At 36.1% G+C, this 20,094-nt stretch overlaps 1 protein-coding gene and 1 non-coding gene across 7 annotated transcripts in view; one reads left to right on the top strand and one right to left on the bottom strand.

The window, feature by feature from the left end:
* Positions 1–20,094, top strand: part of HECTD1 (HECT domain E3 ubiquitin protein ligase 1) — a 92,623-nt gene that overhangs the window by 19,063 nt on the left and 53,466 nt on the right. For all 6 annotated transcript variants that reach the window (XM_030318875.2, XM_030318881.2, XM_030318878.2 and 3 more), the window contains exons 3-10: positions 2,306–2,540; positions 5,990–6,217; positions 7,159–7,440; positions 7,537–7,807; positions 8,329–8,405; positions 8,491–8,589; positions 11,237–11,351; positions 11,985–12,159. In XM_030318875.2, coding sequence (XP_030174735.1) covers positions 2,306–2,540; positions 5,990–6,217; positions 7,159–7,440; positions 7,537–7,807; positions 8,329–8,405; positions 8,491–8,589; positions 11,237–11,351; positions 11,985–12,159 — 1,482 coding nt within the window. The remainder of the gene's footprint in view (positions 1–2,305; positions 2,541–5,989; positions 6,218–7,158; positions 7,441–7,536; positions 7,808–8,328; positions 8,406–8,490; positions 8,590–11,236; positions 11,352–11,984; positions 12,160–20,094) is intronic.
* LOC115517510 lies at positions 16,426–16,565 on the bottom strand. The gene has a single exon (XR_003969953.1). It is a non-coding gene; the product is annotated as a small nucleolar RNA SNORA15 (small nucleolar RNA).

The raw sequence follows: 20,094 nt of genomic DNA, 5'->3' as shown, positions 1-20,094 counted from the left end.
TTGTACAGCCCATGTTCTGTACTATAATTTTAGAAAGTTCATGAAGCAGGTTTTCACTCTACCTGACATAAAGTAAGCTCTTATGTGTTCTGACCATCTTTATTTTTCTCTTGGTAATAAAATTGATCACAGTTAAAATCTGAGAACCTATTTTTAGAAATTTTTTTTTTTAAACTGTCCCCTACCCTTACTTGTTCAGAAGATTTGTCATATTTTGGAGGACACAGCAGGGAATATAGTCCCCAAATTGGCAAATACTACATTTCCACATGAAATATAGAAAAGTTACACTAAACATTTGTTTTCTGTTAATTTTTTGGTGGGCAGTTTTTGTACTGGGTAAGAAAGATGAATAATTAACATTTTTAATGTAAAGCATGTGGTAGATCAGTTCTTGTCCTTTGAATCAAGGACTGTCTGCTTCAGCATCTTATTTTTTATTCAAAAGTTACTGTTTTCTAAAGAAAAAAATAGTTTTAAAAACTGTGTTGTTGGGTGAGCCTGGGTGGTTCAGTCAGTTGAGTGTCCAACTCTTGATCTCAGCTTAGGTCATGATCTGATGGTTCGTGGGTTTGAGCACCGCTTTGGGCTCTGTGCTGATGGTGCAGATCCTGTGTGGTATTCTCTTTCTCCCTGTCTTCCCCTCCCCTGCGTGTGCATGCGCACATGTTCACATGCTTTCTGCCTCTCAAATGTTAAAAAAAAAAAAGACTATGTTGTTCCCCAATAGTATTAACATTTTTATAGTCTCTTCATTTCTTCAGTTTACTACATATGCATAGGTAGACAGCAGCAAAAGTGCTTTAAGATTCTGATATGCTAGTCAGTCTTCTGATCTTACCTGAGAGCTAGAGGACTATCTCTTATAATGTTGCCTCAGAGCATTTCCTGCTCAGGAAGATTACAAGTGACTGTGTGACAGAGATTGCTAGTGTTGTGGACTAATAAAAACCACCTGTGTTTAATCAATGACTGGTCAATCATGGAATGCAAGAGATTTTTTTTTTTAAGCTTATTTATTTTGAAGTGAGAGTGATAGCAGAGGAGGGGCATAGAGGGAGAGGGTGGGGCTGAGATAGAGAGGGTGAGTGGCGATAGAGAGGGAGAGAAAGAATCCCAAGCAGGCTCCACACTGTGAGAGCAGAGCACTACGAAGGGCTCAATCTCATGAACTGAGTAATGATGACCTGAGCTGAGATCAAGAGTCTGATGCTTAACAGACTAAGACATCCAGGTGCCTCTGTAAGAGATCTTCTGAAATCTTTGGTAGTATTCCTGCTGGTGGACTCCTTAAGTTAAGATCATCTAAGCAGATTAAGAGTAGAGTTGCTTTGATGTTCATACAGATAGTTTTAAAGGTAAGCACACAAAAATTTGGAGGACAAAGTAATTCCACTAAAACATTTAGAGCACACTACCTTTTGTGTTATCTGTAGTCCATTTAAAGCTTAGTTTGTGCAGAGAAGTTAGAATAATGTATTTGATTTCATGTAACTGAGATTTCTATGAAATGTGAATCATGGTCTTTCATATTTTAAGTGTTGATAAAATATAGGGGATATTATTGGTACCTCACAAATTCTACTTTTGATAAAACTGTTTTATGCAGGTTTATATTAACAGGCATTAGACTATTCATAGGAGGGAGGGAGAGCTAAAGTTAATTAGTTTAATATGGTTACAATGTACTGAGCTAAGTGTTTATATAATTTTATTTAATTTTTGTAACATCCATATAAAGTATGTATTCTTTAGATATTATCTTTGCTTTACAAATGGGGAAATTGGACCAGAAAGATTACAAAGTTGTAAGTTTTTCCCTTGTCTGTTAAACCCCAAATCAGTACTTGTTCCCATAAAACAGGAATTGAATGATGTTCCTGGCCTTCAGGACCTTTTAATGTAAATAAGGAAATAAAATGATAGATTAGATAGCATGGGCACTGTTTGTATGAGGTTTTAGGAACATGAAAATACCACTTAGCTATCTGAAGAGGTTAGGGAAGGTTTTACAGAGGAGTTGATGTTCGAGTTGAGTATTGAGTAGGAATTTTTTTTAATGGGGTTTCAAGATAATGCTGCTACTTTATTTAAACTGTTAACTTGATATTTTCAGCAGTGATGAAATTAGCATGTGAGAATTGTTATAGAAACAAAAGCATTGTGAGAAATACTGCCTAATACACATGCAGACACAGTATAAAACGTGCTGTATTATGTTACAGTTTTTATTTATTATTTTGTTAATATTTTGATGTGAAGAATTTAATAATTCTAGGTGTAATATGATTTATTTTCACTACAGATGTCCTCCTCGCACTTTCTTACCAGCCCTCTGCAAAATTTTTCTTGATGAAAGTGCTCCGGACAATGTGTTAGAGGTGACAGCCCGTGCCATCACATACTACCTGGATGTATCTGCAGAATGCACCCGAAGGATTGTTGGGGTTGATGGAGCTATAAAAGCACTTTGTAATCGTTTAGTTGTGGTCGAACTTAATAACAGGACTAGCAGAGACTTAGCTGAACAATGTGTAAAGGTAAGTCTTTGTTATTTATTGGCCCATTTGAAGGTCACTTAGAGAATAAAAAATATATTTGCTAAAAAAATTCTTTCATTATTCTTTGAGAGTGGTTGACAGCAGTGGAAATCACGGTCCTTGTGGCACTGGAGAAGATCCTGTGTGGTTTGGGGAAAGAAATCTTATCTTTGATGGAAAATTGTGGGTCACTCACTGCTCATGCGCTTTTGTGCTGGCTCTTCGGTTTCTGGTAGCCACAATCATTTTGAGATAGGTTATCCCTGTTGTTAGCCAAATGATTTTCTCTGAAAATAGTAATAACAGCAACCACAAGTAACATTAACTTTTGGAGTCAGACATTGTACTGAACACTGTACATGTGTTCATTTAAAACTTCATATGACATAGGTGCTGCTAACATCAGCATTTCTACTTTCTCAAATAATTCAAGCATACTGAAGTTGAGTAACTTCACTGGGGTTGATACAAGTGGTGGCACAGTCAAAATTTGAAGATTAGGAATATGAACATTAGGAAGTCTGGTTCTAGGGCCCATGGATTTAACTAGTTTTCTTCCTTCCTCTCCTTTTTCCTTGTTCCTTGTTCCTTGTTCCTTGTTCCTTTCCATTCCATTCCATTCCATTTAATTTGAGAGAGAGAGAGAAAATGAGAACCCTAATCAGCCTCCACACCCAATGCAGAGCCTGATTTGGGACTCAATCCCTCCTGGATCATGACCTGAGCTGAGTTTAAGAGTTGGATGCTTAACTGACTGAACCACGGTGCCCCTAACCATTTTGCTATACTTCCTTTAGAGTTAGCTGTTTTGTTTTCATTCCTGGTGGGACTAATTATAAACTTTGTGATTTTAAAAGCACCAGTACTGGGCTAGTGGCTTTATTAGATGTACTTAATGAACACATTTAGATTTTGTATGATTTTCTTTTTATGATTCCTGTTTCATTCTTGTTATGATTCTTGCTGCTCTAGGTCAGCAGTTTTCACACTTTCTCAGGATCACTTTATAAGCCTTACTATTGAAGGGCCCTCAAAGAGCTTTTGTTTATGTAGGTTATATATTTATATTTACTATATTAGATATTAAAACAGAAATTTAGAATATTTATCTGAAAATAACAAACTCATATGTTAACATACATTTAAAAGTTTTTTTTAATTGTTTTTTTTATTTTTTGAGAGAGACACAGAGAGCAAGCTGGGGAGGGGCAGAGAGAGAGAGAGACAGAGAGAAAGAGATGGAGACACAGAATCCGAAGCAGGTTCCAGGATCTGAGCTGTCAGCACAGAGCCTGTTGTGGGGCTTGAACTCATAAACGGTGAGATCATGATTTGAGCCGAAGTCAGAGGCTTAACCAACTGAGCCACCCAGGTGCCCCTGTTAATGAAAATAATTATTTCTTGAACAAATAGAAAATTAGAACAGTAGCATTGTTAAGCACTTTTGTATGTCTTTGGTAGTGTCTGGCTTAATAGAAGACAGGTGGGGGGCACCTGGGTGGCTCGGTTGGTTAGGCGTCCAACTTCGACTCAGGTCATGTTCTCACGGTTCGTGGTTCTAGTCCCGCGTCAGGCTCTGTGCTGACAGTTCAGAGCCTGGAGCCTGCTTCAGATTCTGTGTCTCCCTCTCTCTGGCCCTCCCCCACTCATGTTCTGTGTCTCTCTCAAAAATAAATAAACATTAAAAAAAAAAAAAAAGGTGGATCGTCATACCTACTTTGGCATTCAGTCTGTTGCTATATCACATACAGCTTCTCAAAAACTCCGCTGTATATTCCCGAGAAATTGAGAATGAAAAAATAATTACGGTCATGGTATTAGTATTAGGAAAAAAATTTTATTTCAAGGATTCCTAAAAATGTCTTCTTTCCACTTTGAGAGCTGCGGATGTAGGTGTTACTGTCTTGATTTTCTGCCTCTTCATCTGTAGATTTATTTCTGTCTGTAGCCTCGGAGGAAGAGGTATATGTTTTCCTATTTAGAGCTTTTTTTCTCTTCTCAGTCTCTTGATCATGTCACTTCATGTTTCAGGTCTGTTATTTTACTCCACTGTTTATTCACAGACTTCATATTTTCAAATTTTTTCTTGTCTCTTACACCCTCCTCTCCCTTTTTCTGTTTCCTTTGCAGATTATTATTACTGATTTATTCTTTAGTGGTGATATTATATAAGGTTCTTTTTTACTTTCTTAAAACTATATAAATTTGCCTAGACTGTCTTATCTATTAACATCAATACCATTCAGACATTCTTATCTGTAGGCCTGACCTCTCTTGAGTTCTAGACTCCATTTTCAAAGGCTTGTTGGACAACTCCAGCTAGATGTCTGAATTCATGATCTTTCACTACAGATACAGTTATTTTGATAATTGTCATCAACTTCACCCAGTCACTCTAAACAGAAACCTGTACTTTATCCACTCCACACATGTAATTCATAATCAAGTGCTTTTCTGATTTATTTCCTTTTGTTTGTCTCTGTTAACTGCCTTAGTTAAGCTCTCATCCTGTCTTGAATATTCATGCTTGAATTTTTTTTTTTTGCATTTGCCTCTACACTCTTTCTGTGCTGTATTCCCAGTTATTAACTAGAAACCTGATCATATTATTTTTATGCTGAAAATATTTTTCTTGCTTGAAAAAAATTTTTTTTCTTGCTTAAAGAATAGTCTAAATTTCTGGTATGCTCATAAGATCTGTGGACTCTATTAACTCATTACTTCTACCCAAACTCCTTAAACATCAACATAATTTAGAAATCAAAGTTGGTTTTTAATGTTTTGACCTTCCTAGAGCAAGTGTGAGGATGATGAATAATGCAATAGCAAGCATTTAATGATTTTTTTAAATGTCTAGGAACTTTATAAACTTTTGCTTAGTTACTTTAATTGCTTAGCTTGCTATATAGTCCTTAGCCTCTGAACCAATAGTGTCCAATGTGGTCGCCATATAGGACATTTCAAATGTGGCTACCCCAAACAAAGATGTGCTATAAATATAAAACCTACATGGGATTTTGAAGACTTAATACATAAAATAATGTAAGATATATCAAATTTTTTAATTTTTTAATTTTTGGGAGAGCGAAGAGGGGGAGGGGCAGAGATAGGGAGATAGAGGATCTGAAGTCAGTTCAGCTGATAGGCTGACAGCAGTGAGCCATGTGTGGGGGGCTTGAACTCATGAACCACGAGATCATGACCTGAGCTGAAGTCAGATGTTCAACCAACTGAGCAACCCAGGCGCCCTGAATCTATCAATTTTTTAACATTGATAACACTTGAAATGATGACACTTTGCATGTATTAGACTAAATTAAATATAATACTTCATTTTGCTCTACTTTTTAAAGTATGGCTACTAAGTAATTTAGAGTGTACATTATGTTTTCTGTGATGCTAGAAAATTAAAATTGGACTTAATGTATTCTTTTGTTAATTAATTGTAGGTGTTAGAACTGATATGTACTCGTGAGTCAGGAGCAGTCTTCGAGGCTGGTGGCTTAAATTGTGTGCTTACCTTCATTCGTGACAGCGGACACTTGGTTCATAAAGATACTTTGCACTCTGCCATGGCTGTGGTATCAAGACTCTGTGGCAAAATGGAACCTCAAGATTCTTCTTTAGAAATTTGTGTGGAATCTCTGTCTAGTTTATTAAAACATGAGGATCATCAGGTAAATAAATCACTGTTGTATACTTTGTGTTCAAAAAGTGATTTTATAGTGTACTCTGATGAAGTAGAGGTAATTCTGTTTTCTCTTTTTCTCATTTTATATTTTTATACGGTATTCCTTTTATGTTTCGGCAGTGAAACATTTTATTTTTTATTAAAAAATTTTTTTAATGTTTATTTATTTTTGAGAGAGAAAGAGCGAGCAGAGAGAGAGGGGGACACAGAATCCAAAGCAGGCTCCGAGCTCCAACCTGTCAGTAGAGAGCCTGACACAGGACTCGAACTCACAAAACGTGAGATCATGACCAGAGCCAAAGTCAGATACTTAACCAACTGAGCCCCCAAACATTTTAAATTATAAACATGATGAGTTTATTTGTAAAATTTAAACATTTCAGAAATATATAATTTTTTAAAGCTACCTTATACTCAGTGTGATTTGATGACTCAGCACAATTTTGTTGACTTAAGTAGTTCTCATTGAAGTAAAATAACACAGCATTTAAAATCTTATATGTGTAAAATTTTTTTGAATGAGCATACTTTAGGAAATAGAACTGGACTTTTAAATGCCTTTTTACCATTCCATTTAGTTATTTTTGGTTATTCATTGGTTATTTTGGCAGAGTTGTTCATAATAATAGTATTTATTGAGCTTTCACTGCCTATCTGGATTCTTCATATATATCATCTTATTTAAGCTTGGACAGTGAATTATAAATACTATTACCCCATTTAACATATCAGGAAACAGCTCGTTAAGCAGTTAAGTAACATCCATAGGTCATAGAGTTAGCAGAATGTGGAGCCAGGATTAAAATCTAGACCTTATATCCTTTCTGTAGCTGCCTTTCTTATACTCTCAGTAATGAAATTAGCAGTACTCACCTTTAGCCCTTTTTAGGTGAATTTTATCCATATGCATATTCTTTACATCATTAGGTTTCAGATGGAGCTCTGCGGTGTTTTGCATCACTAGCAGACCGATTTACCCGTCGTGGTGTTGACCCAGCTCCATTAGCGAAGCATGGATTAACTGAGGAGCTGTTATCTCGCATGGCTGCTGCTGGTGGTACTGTATCAGGACCATCATCAGCTTGTAAACCAGGTCGCAGCACTACAGGAGCGCCTTCCACAGCTGCAGATTCCAAATTGAGTAACCAGGTGTCGACAATTGTAAGTCTGCTCTCAACACTTTGCAGAGGCTCTCCAGTAGTCACACACGTAAGAGTGTTTTTGAATCTTTGATTTTTAATCTTGCAGAAAAAGTGTTTTTGTATAATGCAAATATATTGAACTTTTCTCCCATTCCCTTTCTAGGATCTCCTGAGGTCAGAACTTCCGGATTCAATTGAAAGTGCATTGCAGGGTGATGAAAGATGTGTGCTTGATACCATGCGTTTGGTTGACCTTCTCTTGGTGCTATTATTTGAAGGACGAAAAGCTTTGCCAAAGTCTAGTGCTGGATCTACAGGCAGAATTCCAGGACTTCGCAGATTGGATAGCTCCGGGGAGCGCTCACATCGGCAGCTTATAGACTGTATTCGAAGTAAAGATACCGATGCACTTATAGATGCAATTGACACAGGAGGTCGGAAAATATTTTTTTAAATATAAAAAAAATGTGTGAGATAAGGAATTATATGGGCAATTTCTAGTTTTTAGATTATGGACAGTAGTTTTAGCAGTTGAGCCAGATAATAGAATGGCCATCCACTTCTGTATCCTCTCCCCATGTATATAATTATCAGCCTGGTACATGGTAAGACCAGAATAAATGCCTATTAAATGAGTAAATGAAATGAGTAAAGGAAACTTGTATCCTGTTGAGTTGTGTTATATATTTAGGTTTTTTGTTTCTTATTTTATGTTTATTTTTAAGGCTTACAGCCTGGTGAATCTTCAGTGGCTTAAACATTTTAGAATATTTTTTTCTTAGCAGAATTTGTGGGTTATTTACTACTGTACAGTTTACTTAAGTGTTTAAAATTGGCTCTGGATTTCGTGGTTAGTGGTTATTAATAACAGTTTTGAAATGGTTCCCACTGTAGAGAAGTTCAGTGTGATTTTGTTAGATTTTTAAAAACTTATTTTTCTCCTTCAAACTTCCAGCCTTTGAAGTAAATTTTATGGATGATGTGGGTCAGACTCTATTAAACTGGGCCTCTGCTTTTGGAACTCAGGAAATGGTAAGCTGATAAATAAAAGCTAGTGTTTTAAATCAAAGATAGAACTGTTAATAAGGCAACTTTATGATTCTTCATAATTTTACAGGTAGAATTTCTTTGTGAAAGAGGTGCTGATGTTAATAGGGGTCAAAGGTCATCATCATTACATTATGCTGCATGTTTTGGAAGACCTCAAGTAGCAAAGGTAAAATCCAGGTTTTTAAATTATTAATTTAATATTTAACATTTACATGGTTCCAAAATTAGAATGATATAAAAACTTTTATTCTGATAAGTCATGCTTCCATGCCATCTCCATTCACTCCATTCCCCATTGCTCATTATAAGTAAGCGTTTTTATTTTTTTAGTGTTTCGTAGCATAGATACAAACAAATATATATGCTTATTCCCTCCTTATACAAAATGTAGCATGTTACATACACTGATCTATGCTTTTTTCATTTAATAGTATATATTGAAGTCCTTTTCCTTTTAGCATTTGGGTAACTTTTTTACATGTGTATACTTACCCTATGTAGATATACCACAAATTTATTCAGCCAGTCACCTGTTGCTAAACACTTTGTCTTTTCTTTCTTACTCTTGGCACCAAGTAACCTTGTACATATTTGTGTTATTTTTGTTTATCATTAAAGCAAATAACTTATTTGCTGAAGAATCATAATATTTTTGACTCTTAGGTTAGCAAAGGACCTTGGAAAGTTCTTTTTACACTTAGGAGACAAATTGAGGTCCAGCAAAATCAAATGATAAGGGTTGAATTGAACCAAATGTGAGACTGATCTAGGTCTCTAGAAAATTCATATTGTGAAGTAATTTGACACAGTGTAATGTTAGTCTGCTACTAAGTCAGGCACACTTGGATTCAAGTTTCAACTTATTAGTAAAAAGATTGTTAGCACTTCAGCAAAAATTTGACGTGAAGTTTTATCAATTAAATGTATGTATATTCATAGCATGATTATTGTTGTAATTAGAAAAAAAATACATGAAAAACAGTGTAGCAGTCAACACATCGTAGATGCTCAAATGATAGTTGCTGTTACTGTCTTTACACTATCAGAAAATTTGGGATAACAACTTCACTTTCTAACCTGGGAAAGGTGTTTTCTTCAAGGCCAAATTCTGTCAATTTGAATTGGTTAGTTTTTAGAGAGATTGATGCTTCTAAGGATAATAAGAAATTTTTATTGACCTGTTTTCTTTTGACCTGTACTGTTTTGTAGTTATGAGTGGTTGAGTGGGAGAGAAAGAGCCAAATGAATTGTATCTAACCCTAACCTGTCTTGGTTATACATCAGCCTACAGTGAGCAATAGCTGCTATTACTAATAATGATATGATAGGTAGTACTGAGCACTTAACTCTGTGCTAGCCAGTGTCTTAGGTATTTAACATGTCTTATCATTTAATCTTCATAGATCCTTCTGGTTTTAATTGATTCTGTGATACACTGCCACTTTCCCTCTTCCCCCTCCATACACATTTTCACATCTCTTAAATAGGAAATGTTGTATAATTGCTGTTGACCGGATAGAAATTGCAGCATAGTTATCATTACCTGTTCATGCAACAAAAACTGTGAAATGGATTTAGTGATTTCAGTAAAGACTCCTGTCTGATAGAGGAGCGCTCAGAAATGCTGCATCATTAATGCTCTTTATGGCACAGATGATAGCATTGTTTGTAGAAATACAGATCTTGTTGATTTTGAATCAAAAAGTAATTAATTATGAAGAATTGTGCTCAGAATATGAGGAAGGTTCAGAATACCTTATAGTTCATTTATATTTTCTTTTTTATGTTTGTCCAAGTAATGTGTGAAAAAAATCTTTAAGAAAGTTCTTTCAATACATTCAAAACCCAAGCAATAGGAAAGCATGTTCCACAATTTAACTGGCATCTTTTTCTTTCTTAGTGGTAATTAATGATGTATCTAATAATCTGTGGCATCCTAGATTTGGTAAAATACTGAATTATGATTCAAACCCCAGCAGTTTGGATTTTTTAGCCAGTACTGCATACTTTCCAGATGTGTGTATGTATTCACTTATTTGTCAGATATATCACATCATGATGAAGTTTAAAAAACGGCAGCTCTGAGACTGATAAGAAAAACATGAGATGTGTTCTCTGTTGGAACTTACAGTCTGCTAGGGAGAGAGTCCAGTGACCATTAAAAATGAGTGAACAGTAGGGGCACCTGGGTGGCTCATTTGGTTAAATGTCTGACTCTTGGTTTCAGCTCAGGTCATGATCTCAGTTTGTGGGATTGAGCCCTGTGTCAGCTCCGTGCTAACAGTGTGGAGCCTGCATGAGATTCTCTCCCTCTCTCTCTGCCCCTCTCTCAATTGCACTCTCTTGTCTCTGTCTCAAAATAAACATTAAAAAAAAAAAAGTGAATAGGGTGAATTAGTATTTAAGACATAAATTTTGTAGTTTGTTCAAGGAGAATTGATTTAACTTGGTAATTGGTACTGCATAGGAAATGAGGAAATTACCGTGTCACAAACTTACACTAGGACCTCTGCGTTAAAAAATATTGGGAGGAGGAGTTTGACGGAGAAGATGATAGGTTCAGATGTGAATGTACTTCATTCGAGTTGTTAATAAATAACCAAGTGAAATTAATCTCTAATATTTTCAAGATATAGATAGACCACTTTTAAGGTGATATATGCAAAAAAGTAGTGACTTTTTTAAGCAGGTGCCTGCTTTAAGTAATTATGAGAATCTGAAATCCTTGGGTACAGTCTAATGATTGCAGAATTGGATATTGAAGAAATAAGGTGTCAGTTCTTATATTCAAATTAAATGCTTTACTTTTCTAGACTCTGTTACGGCATGGTGCAAACCCAGATCTGAGAGATGAAGATGGGAAGACTCCATTAGATAAAGCTCGGGAAAGGGGCCACAGTGAAGTAGTAGCTATTCTTCAGTCCCCAGGTGAGTGGCAAAATCTTTGTCTTTAAGCCATCTGCTATTACTTTTCAGCTTCACTTTTACAGACATAGCTTTTTGTATATATATTAACATTATATAAATGAGTTTTTTCTCTGAAGTCAAATAATTATGTACGTATACTTTCACATTTGATAAACCTTTAATAGTGTGCTATTTAGTGTACTTTGAGACTGTGGGTGCGTGATTCCAGAATGACAAAATCAAAAGTTTAAGGCGCATGGGAATGTCGTAAAGAATAGTTGGGGATTGTGTAGCTGAAGTACTTTGACCACATTTTCAAGTTTTCACTGAGTAGATGAATGCAGAGTCTTTATGAGATAATTTCTGGAATCAAATGGAATATCCAAAATTATTTCCTTAAGTTGAGATTCAGTTTATTGGTGTGACTAATGTTCTTTAGTATTCATGTGCTTGCTTTGGCAGCATATATACAAAAAAATTGGAACAGTAGTATTCTCACAAATACCTTTGATAGATACAGTATCTTAATTTCAATTTAATATTGTTAATTAGGGATAATTATAGTTTGAAATTGGGTACATTCATCTTAATGTTTTTTTTTTTTCATTGAGAGAAAAAGTTTCCAAAAGTTTATTTATTGAATAATATCTGCAGGTGATTGGATGTGTCCAGTTAATAAAGGAGATGATAAGAAAAAGAAAGATACAAATAAAGATGAAGAAGAATGTAATGAGCCAAAAGGAGATCCAGAAATGGCACCTATATACTTGAAAAGATTATTGCCAGTGTTTGCACAGACATTTCAGCAAACTATGCTGCCTTCAATAAGGTAGTTATTCATAGTATTTGTGTTTACTAGTTAAATTATGCCATTTGTACACTATTTATTTCCTCTTCCAAAAGGATTGAACTTTATTTTAATATTGAAAAGGTATCATAAGTTAGATTGTTAGATTTCATAAAAAGTTAGGTTGGAAATTTGATTGGAGAGTTAAATCTTTTCTTCTGATGATCTGACTTAAGGAGTTTAGAAAGTGAAGAAGACTAGATTCCTAAGAGTTTTTGTAGCTCTCTGAATATCAACTCTAGAGAAATTTTGGTAAGTACAGCAAACATTTATTGAGCTTTATGGAGGCCTTTTAGGTAGAGGCAGTGTGAAATGGTTATTGGAAGAGTTACCCAAATAAATGGGACTTGGCTTTTGTTCACTGTACCCTTGCAGTTTAGTGAGGACGATGTGAGTAATAATACAGAGTAGTGAGAGATTAGACATACCATCAGAGTTCTCTGGGAATATAGATGACTTAACAGCTAATCAGGCTGTGCAAATTGGAGAAAATTTTAATGCAGAAGTGAGATTTAGGGGCACCTGAGTAGCTTAGTCAGTTGAGCATCTGACTTCAGCTCAGGTCATGATCCCGCGGTTTGTGAGTTCGAGCCCCACATTAGGCTTGCTGCTGTCAGTGCAGAGCCGGCTTCAGATCCTCTATCCTCCTCTCACTGCCCCTTCCCCATGCACTCTCTCTAAATAAATAAAACATTAAAAAAAAAAAAAGTGAGATTTAGACCTTTGGCAACAGGCAGCTGGTCATGGTGGAGCAGCCCTGGAGTAGAGGCTGTGGTGGTGTGGGGACCTTATGCAGTGGCTGCAGGGCTGATGAGAAACTGCTAAAGTTCCTGTGGAAGTAAATTAGAATTTCCTAAGAATATAATGGATGGAGAAGAGAAAACCCATGGTGCCTATGAAGGCACTGAAACCATGTATGTCAAATTGATATCTTACGGTCATGAATTTATTGTAAAAAGAGAACATGCATTAACATCTGGAACAATAAAAGCCATGTTGAGAGATGAAGTCAGTTTTAGAATGAAGTCAGTTTTTTTTTTTTTTAATTTTTTTTTTTTTTTTCAATGTTTATTTATTTTTGGGACAGAGAGAGACAGAGCATGAACGGGGGAGGGGCAGAGTGAGAGGGAGACACAGAATCGGAAACAGGCTCCAGGCTCCGAGCCATCAGCCCGGAGCCTGACGTGGGGCTCGAACTCACGGACCGCGAGATCGTGACCTGGCTGAAGTCGGACGCTTAACCGACTGCGCCACCCAGGCGCCCCAAGAATGAAGTCAGTTTTAGAGAGATCCCCTCACATATGCTATCAAAAGTATACATGTATTTTATGTATAAGATTCGCTATACTAACAGCTCCACAGAGATCCCTGAATTCCCAGTTGCACCTGTAATTGCACTGGAACTGCTGATAGCTGCAAACTTCCTAGATTGTTAAGTAAAATAAAGTATAATAAACTGTTAACTTTTTTCAGGATTTAATACCTGTACTTCAGCTAATTTTTTCATATATAGCATGTTGCCTGTGTGCAGTTGAACTTTTTATTTTTAAGTTTTATTTATTTTGAGATAGAGTGCACAAGTCAGGGAGGAGCAGAGAGAGGGAGAGAGGGAGAATCCCAAGCAGGCTCCACATTGTCAGCTGTCAGCTGATGTGGGGCTCACCCCACGAACTCTGAGCTTATGACCTTAGCCAAAGTCACACGCTTAACTGACTGAGCTGCCCCGGCACCCCTGTCCTCGGGTCTTTTGAATGGTCTGTTGCTTCATATCATTTAGGTCTCAGTTCAAATGTTTTGTCCACTGGTATTTATCCACCTAATTTAAATTTACCCCTAGGACACATTTCACGTAAATTATGATGTTTTGCAGTCCTCATAGAGCTTTCAGTGTCTGAAATCTTGCTCTTCTTTGACTTTTGTTTGTTTTATTGCCTTCCCTCTAAAGTAAACTCCATGAGAGCTAGCCCTGGGTACTGCTGCAAAGACAAGGAGGTATAGAATAGGGTTTGATACTTAGTAGGTAACTCAATAAATATTTAGTACATGAGTGAGTGTGCTTTGTTAGCAGTAGCAAGTATTTTAGTATCGATGGAGTATGTTTGGATTACTGTGATATGTTTGGATAGCTCAGTGAATAATATAAAGTAGGAGCCTTTATGACCTATGGAAGGCCCCTGTGGCCCATGCTAATGAGCATGGACTTTACTCCAGAGTTAAAAGAAGGGTCATTAAATACCTGTGAGGATATTTGTTACAGTTGATTTTGTGATTTATAAAGATTACACTGGCAGCCCAGTGGAGAAAAAGACTGGGGGAGAGCAAGAAGACTATTAAACAGTTCATTGTGAACTGTGAAGTGTATGAACTTCAAACATTTGCTTGGGGGCTGGATTGGTGGGAATAAATTCGGAAGGTTGAGAGATGGGTTGTTTGACCCAAGGGATTGATGACCAGTTTGATACGAGTGATGAGGGTAAGAAAAGGATGAAGAATGACTTCTGAATTTTTGGCTGAATGATTGAGAATTTTATTTTGGTCATTTTAAGTTAAGGAGGTCTTTAGAACATGTAGTTTCGTAGGATCAAGTGCCTAAGAGTTGACATTAAACTGCAAGCAGCATGCTTTAAGTAGGAGAAAAGTGTCAGTAAGACAATTCACTGTGAACATGAAGTACTTGGTTTTTATTCTTCTCCAAATAGCTTACAGAGATGTAGGTGTTAGTGGGGCCACCTTTTTTTTTTTTTTTTTTAAATAAAACTTAGAATTGTCTTGAGTGAGCAAGTTCATTTTTGAACAAGATAATTTGACCTGAAAATTTTAGAGGACTAGCTGTCAGTATAATAAAAGAATCCTGATACATTTGGAGTAGAATTGCTTCATGATAAGGTCATCAGAAAATTATAAAGTATGCTACCATATAAGAGGGTTCTTTTATTAGATGTTTATTTTGTCACCCTTTTAAATGTTTTAAGGTTATCTAAATGTAATTTTAGTTTAGTGCATTTGATGCCAAATTCTCCCAGGTAATAAATAGACACATTTAATTGTGGCAAGTAAGAAAGCCCAAGTTTTAGGTAAGAGCTCAGCCTCTGGAGTCAGTGCAAAGTGGGTCCAGATGCCAGCATTGCCATTTCTAGATAGGTGGCCATGAGCAAAGTACTTAACTTCTTTCATCTTAATTGATTTATCTCTAAGGTGGAGATAATTACACTAAATTCTCTTTAGGTAAAAGAAAAAAAATTAGATGTGATTAAGTGTTTAGCATAGTGCCTAATATTTTAGAGGTATTTGAAAAAAGTTCACTTACAGAATTATTTAGCATTATTTAAAAAAATTAAAAACAAAGGGGAGTAGGTTACAACCTGATTTTTTTACCATTTCATTTTAAGATTTATTTTAAAGTTTATTTACTTATTTTGAGAGAACATGAGCAAGAGAGGGGCAAAGAGAGAGAGATGGAGAAAGAGAGTCCCAAGCAGGCTCTGCACTGTTAGTGTGGAGTCCCACACGGGGCTCCATCACACCAATGGTGAGATCACGACCTGAGCTGAAATCAAGAGTTGGATGTGCAACCAATTGAGCTGCCCAGGTGCCCCTCATTTTAAGAGTTGAATAGTTGAATACTCAGCCTGTGTACTCTGATCATACTGTTAAAGGAGGGTCTACAATGTATGGACTTTAGCTGTTACCTGTCAATATTCTGTAATGCACAGTGTCTGCTTAGGAAATAAAAATCGTATGACAGATTAGTAAAGGCTTTTTTTTTTAATTATTATTTTTTAATGTTTATTTTTGAGAGAGAGAGAGAGAGACAGAGACAGTGCACAAGCAGGGGAGGGGCAGAGAGAGAGAGGGAGACACAGAATCTGAAGTAGGCTCCAGGCTCTGAGCTGTCAGCACAGAGCCTGACGTGGGGCTCAAACTCACAAACTGTGAGATTGTGACCTGAGCCAAAGTCAGACGCTTAACCAACTGAGCCACCCATGCGCCCTAGGGCTTTTAAACAGGATAGCAATATCTTTCTTTTCTTCCTTCCTTCCTCCTTTCCTTCTGTCCTTTTTTTTAATGTTTATTTATTTTGAGAGAGAGAGAATGAGTCGGGGAAAAGGGCAGAGAGAGAATCCCAAGCAGGCTCTGCACTGTCAGCACAGAACTTGACGCAGGGTTCAATCCAACGACCTGTGAGCTCATGACCTGAGCCGAAATCAAGAGTCATGCGCTTAACTGACTGAGCCATCTAGGCACCCCATCTTTATTTTTTTTTAAAATGGTATGTTATGAACAAACTTAGCATACCATCTATTGTAGGCATTTTCAAGAGAAGACTTTACTTTTGCATGGTGTCTGGCTTTGTAAACTACTGAAAAAAACACGATATTCAGCTATGCCTCATGGGAGGGCAGTTTTAATGGTGGTGTAGTATGTAAAAACCTGATAGTATTCTAAGATTCTTCTCTCCAGTTAATGGAGATATAATTGTATTAGTTAAAAGTGTACAACATAATGATTTTATTTATGTATTTTTGTTATGATTAGACCTAGGACTGTACACTTTGTTTTTAAGGAAAGGCTGCATAGAATTTTGAAGAGGTTTGGTAAACAGCTTTGGAGTTAGTGTCAATAACTGGACAAAGATTGAGTTTACTTTTCAGAAATCCTTGAGGATCCAATTTTTTTTGAGAAAAAAGTAGGACTTGGTTGAATAAAAGGGGAAATTGTTCTTGGATGAAAATATTAAATATTATAAAGACACAAATTCTGCCAAAATTAATTCAGAGATTATGCAGTTTTAAAAATAACTACAGGGGCGCCTGGGTGGCGCAGTCGGTTAAGCGTCCGACTTCAGCCAGGTCACGATCTCACGGTCCGTGAGTTCGAGCCCCGCATCAGGCTCTGGGCTGATGGCTCAGAGCCTGGAGCCTGTTTCCGATTCCGTGTCTCCCTCTCTCTCTGCCCCTCCCCCGTTCATGCTCTGTCTCTCTCTGTCCCAAAAATAAATAAATGTTGAAAAAAAAAATTAAAAAAAAAATAATAACTACAGAGTTTGTTTTAGAACTTGACAGATCTTAAAGTTCATCTGGACGAATGAACGTGTGAGATTTTAATAATCTGAACAGCTAGTGTAAACTTACAGTAATTAAATCTTTATGATAACTAGCATAAGAGTTTATAAATCAGTACAATAGTCTAGCCCCCCAAATTGAGCCAATAATATATAAGAATTGGATGTGTTATAATGGAGATTTCATAGATCATTTGAGAGAAGGGAGGGTTATTAAATGGCATTAGAATGTCTACTTTGTGGGGCGTCTGGGTGGCTCACTCGGTTGAGCAACTGACTCTTGATTTCAGCTCAGGTTATGATCCCAGTGTCATGGGATTGAGCCCCACATTAGGCTCCTCACTGAATGTGGAGCCTCCTTAAGATTTTCTCTCTCCTTTGCTCCTCCCCTGCTTAGTCGTATGCATTCTCTCTCCCCCTGCCCTAAATAAATAAACTTAAAAAAATAAAAGAATGTCTTTTTTGTGTTTTGACTTAAAAAAAATCAGGTTAGTTCTATACACTGTATATCTAACCAAATTCTAGGTGAATTTAAAACAAATTTTTAAAAAAACTATGGAAAAAAATATTCTTGAATGTTTATCAGAATTTGATAGGAAGAATGACTTTCAAAGCTTGTTTGTGTTAGTGCTATCATGTTAAATTTATTTAGATTGTTATTCAAATTTAGTCTATCAAAAAAAGCTACATATGAGAAACAATATTACCCAGAGCCAAAAAAAGTGCCAGCAATATAAACTCATAATCCAAATAAATACTTGTTAGCAACTGTGACCAAGGGATACTGTTTTGTTTTGTTTTTTTTTTAATACAAAGCACACATAGAGGTTTTTGGTAAAAATGTAAGAGCCTCTTTAACTAAATGAGCTGAAGACATAGCAAAGTGTTCAAGAAATTGACAGAAAAATATTAGGTTATAATTATGGAGGTATAATTGGCATAAAATTGTAGGATTTTTAAAGCATATATGTCTTGGTGATTTGACATATGTATACCTTGTGAAAGGATTCACATCTTGTTAACTAATACATCCATCACATCACATGTTTATCTTTTTGTGTGTGTGAGAATGTTTAAGTTCTGCTCTCAGCAAATTTCAGTTACGTAGCATGGTGTTATTACCTATAGTCATCATGTTTTACATTAGATCCTCACACCTCATTCATCTTAGTTTCCTCACTCTCAGTCCCTGGCAACCACTTTTCTACTCTGTCATCTCTGTGAGTTGACCCTTTTTTTTTTTTTTTTTTGGATTCCACATGTGTGATACCATTCATTGTTTGTCATTCTCTGGCTTTTTTCATTTAGTATAATACCCTCAAGGTCTGTACATGTTGTTGCTTAATAGCCTTTTTAAAAATCAGTTTGCCAAGTATGGATTCAGTACTGATACACATTCAGTGCATAAGAAAGTTTTTAGACCTTTAGATCCAAGAATCCTTCCAATGAAGAAATAAAACTTTCCACAAAAATAGGGCACTTTATAATAGAAAAGCCTTGCAAGCTAAATGGTCATAATTTATATAATAGTGTTAGAGAGGAAAATTTTAGGTTCTGAATACTATTTATAGTGTATTAGTTAACAGAAGAGTTTGAGTTTAGGTTCTGTATGTATTAGCCCTGTGACCTTAGTAGACTTGCCTACCTTTCTTTGTTTCACTTATTCATCTGTAAAACTGAGCTAATAAAACCCACCTCATAGGGTTTGTTGTAGGGATTAAATGAAGTGTAGTGTTTTTTTTTTTTTTATTTATTTTTTTTTTTTAATTTTTTTTTTTCAACGTTTATTTATTTTTGGGACAGAGAGAGACAGAGCATGAACGGGGGAGGGGCAGAGAGAGAGGGAGACACAGAATCGGAAGCAGGCTCCAGGCTCTGAGCCATCAGCCCAGAGCCCGACGCGGGGCTCGAACTCACGGACCGCGAGATCATGACCTGGCTGAAGTCGGACGCTCAACCGACTGCGCCACCCAGGCGCCCCGAAGTGTAGTGTTTTTAAAATACGTAAAAGGGTTTCTGCTTATAATGGCTTAGCACGATAGTGACAGATAGACAATATATAAATATTTTTATTTTACAACCAAATATAAATAACCATTAACAAAAACTGGAAAGAACTAATCCTATTAGGGCAGTTTGCCCTTCATTGACCTGCCATTTTCTGTAATGTACATGAATTTGTAATAAAATACTTTTTTTAGTAGAAGAATGTTTGGTCTTAGGAATTGCAGCCAGAGAGAGTAAGGATGCACATCATGCTATAGAAATACAGCTGTGTACATGCTTTCATGGACTTTAGTAGCAATTTTGTCCCTCCATCCTTTCCTGTGCAGGTTACCCCAGCATTAATGATATCTACAGCTTGGTGCCTAGGATTTTGTTCTATGCTTAGAAAATATGTGTCAGATGAACTTTTGTCTTTTCTGTAATAGATCAGTCTCCTTTTAGTCTATTATAATTTAAAAGTGTGTGGATATATATTTATTTTATTTTAGAAGAACAGGTTCCTTGAGATTAGTTTGTGTGATTTTATGGAGTATCTATGTTCTGAGCAAAGCAGTGGATGAGAAGGAAAAGGAAGCATGCTGAATTGTTAACAGTTGGAATATTTAGGGACATGGGATTACTTGAATCTTATTTTCATTTATATGAGGCATAACTATAGTGACCATGAGTTTAAATTTGACAGAGGACAAAAATGCTTAATTTGAGAATTGATTTCCATATAAATTACCAGATATTTTAAATTAGAGCCTTGTGTTTTCGGTTATAGGGAATTTTAAGATAGTTACAACTTATTCTTTACTTGGTTTTCTAAAATTACCATGACATGTTAATAGCCATGCTGTTAAATA

Source organism: Lynx canadensis, chromosome B3 (genome assembly GCF_007474595.2).
Source record: "Lynx canadensis isolate LIC74 chromosome B3, mLynCan4.pri.v2, whole genome shotgun sequence".
Taxonomy (NCBI): domain Eukaryota; kingdom Metazoa; phylum Chordata; class Mammalia; order Carnivora; family Felidae; genus Lynx; species Lynx canadensis.
The sequence above is the reverse complement of the archived record's forward strand: the minus strand, read 5'-3'. Positions and strand labels throughout refer to the sequence as shown.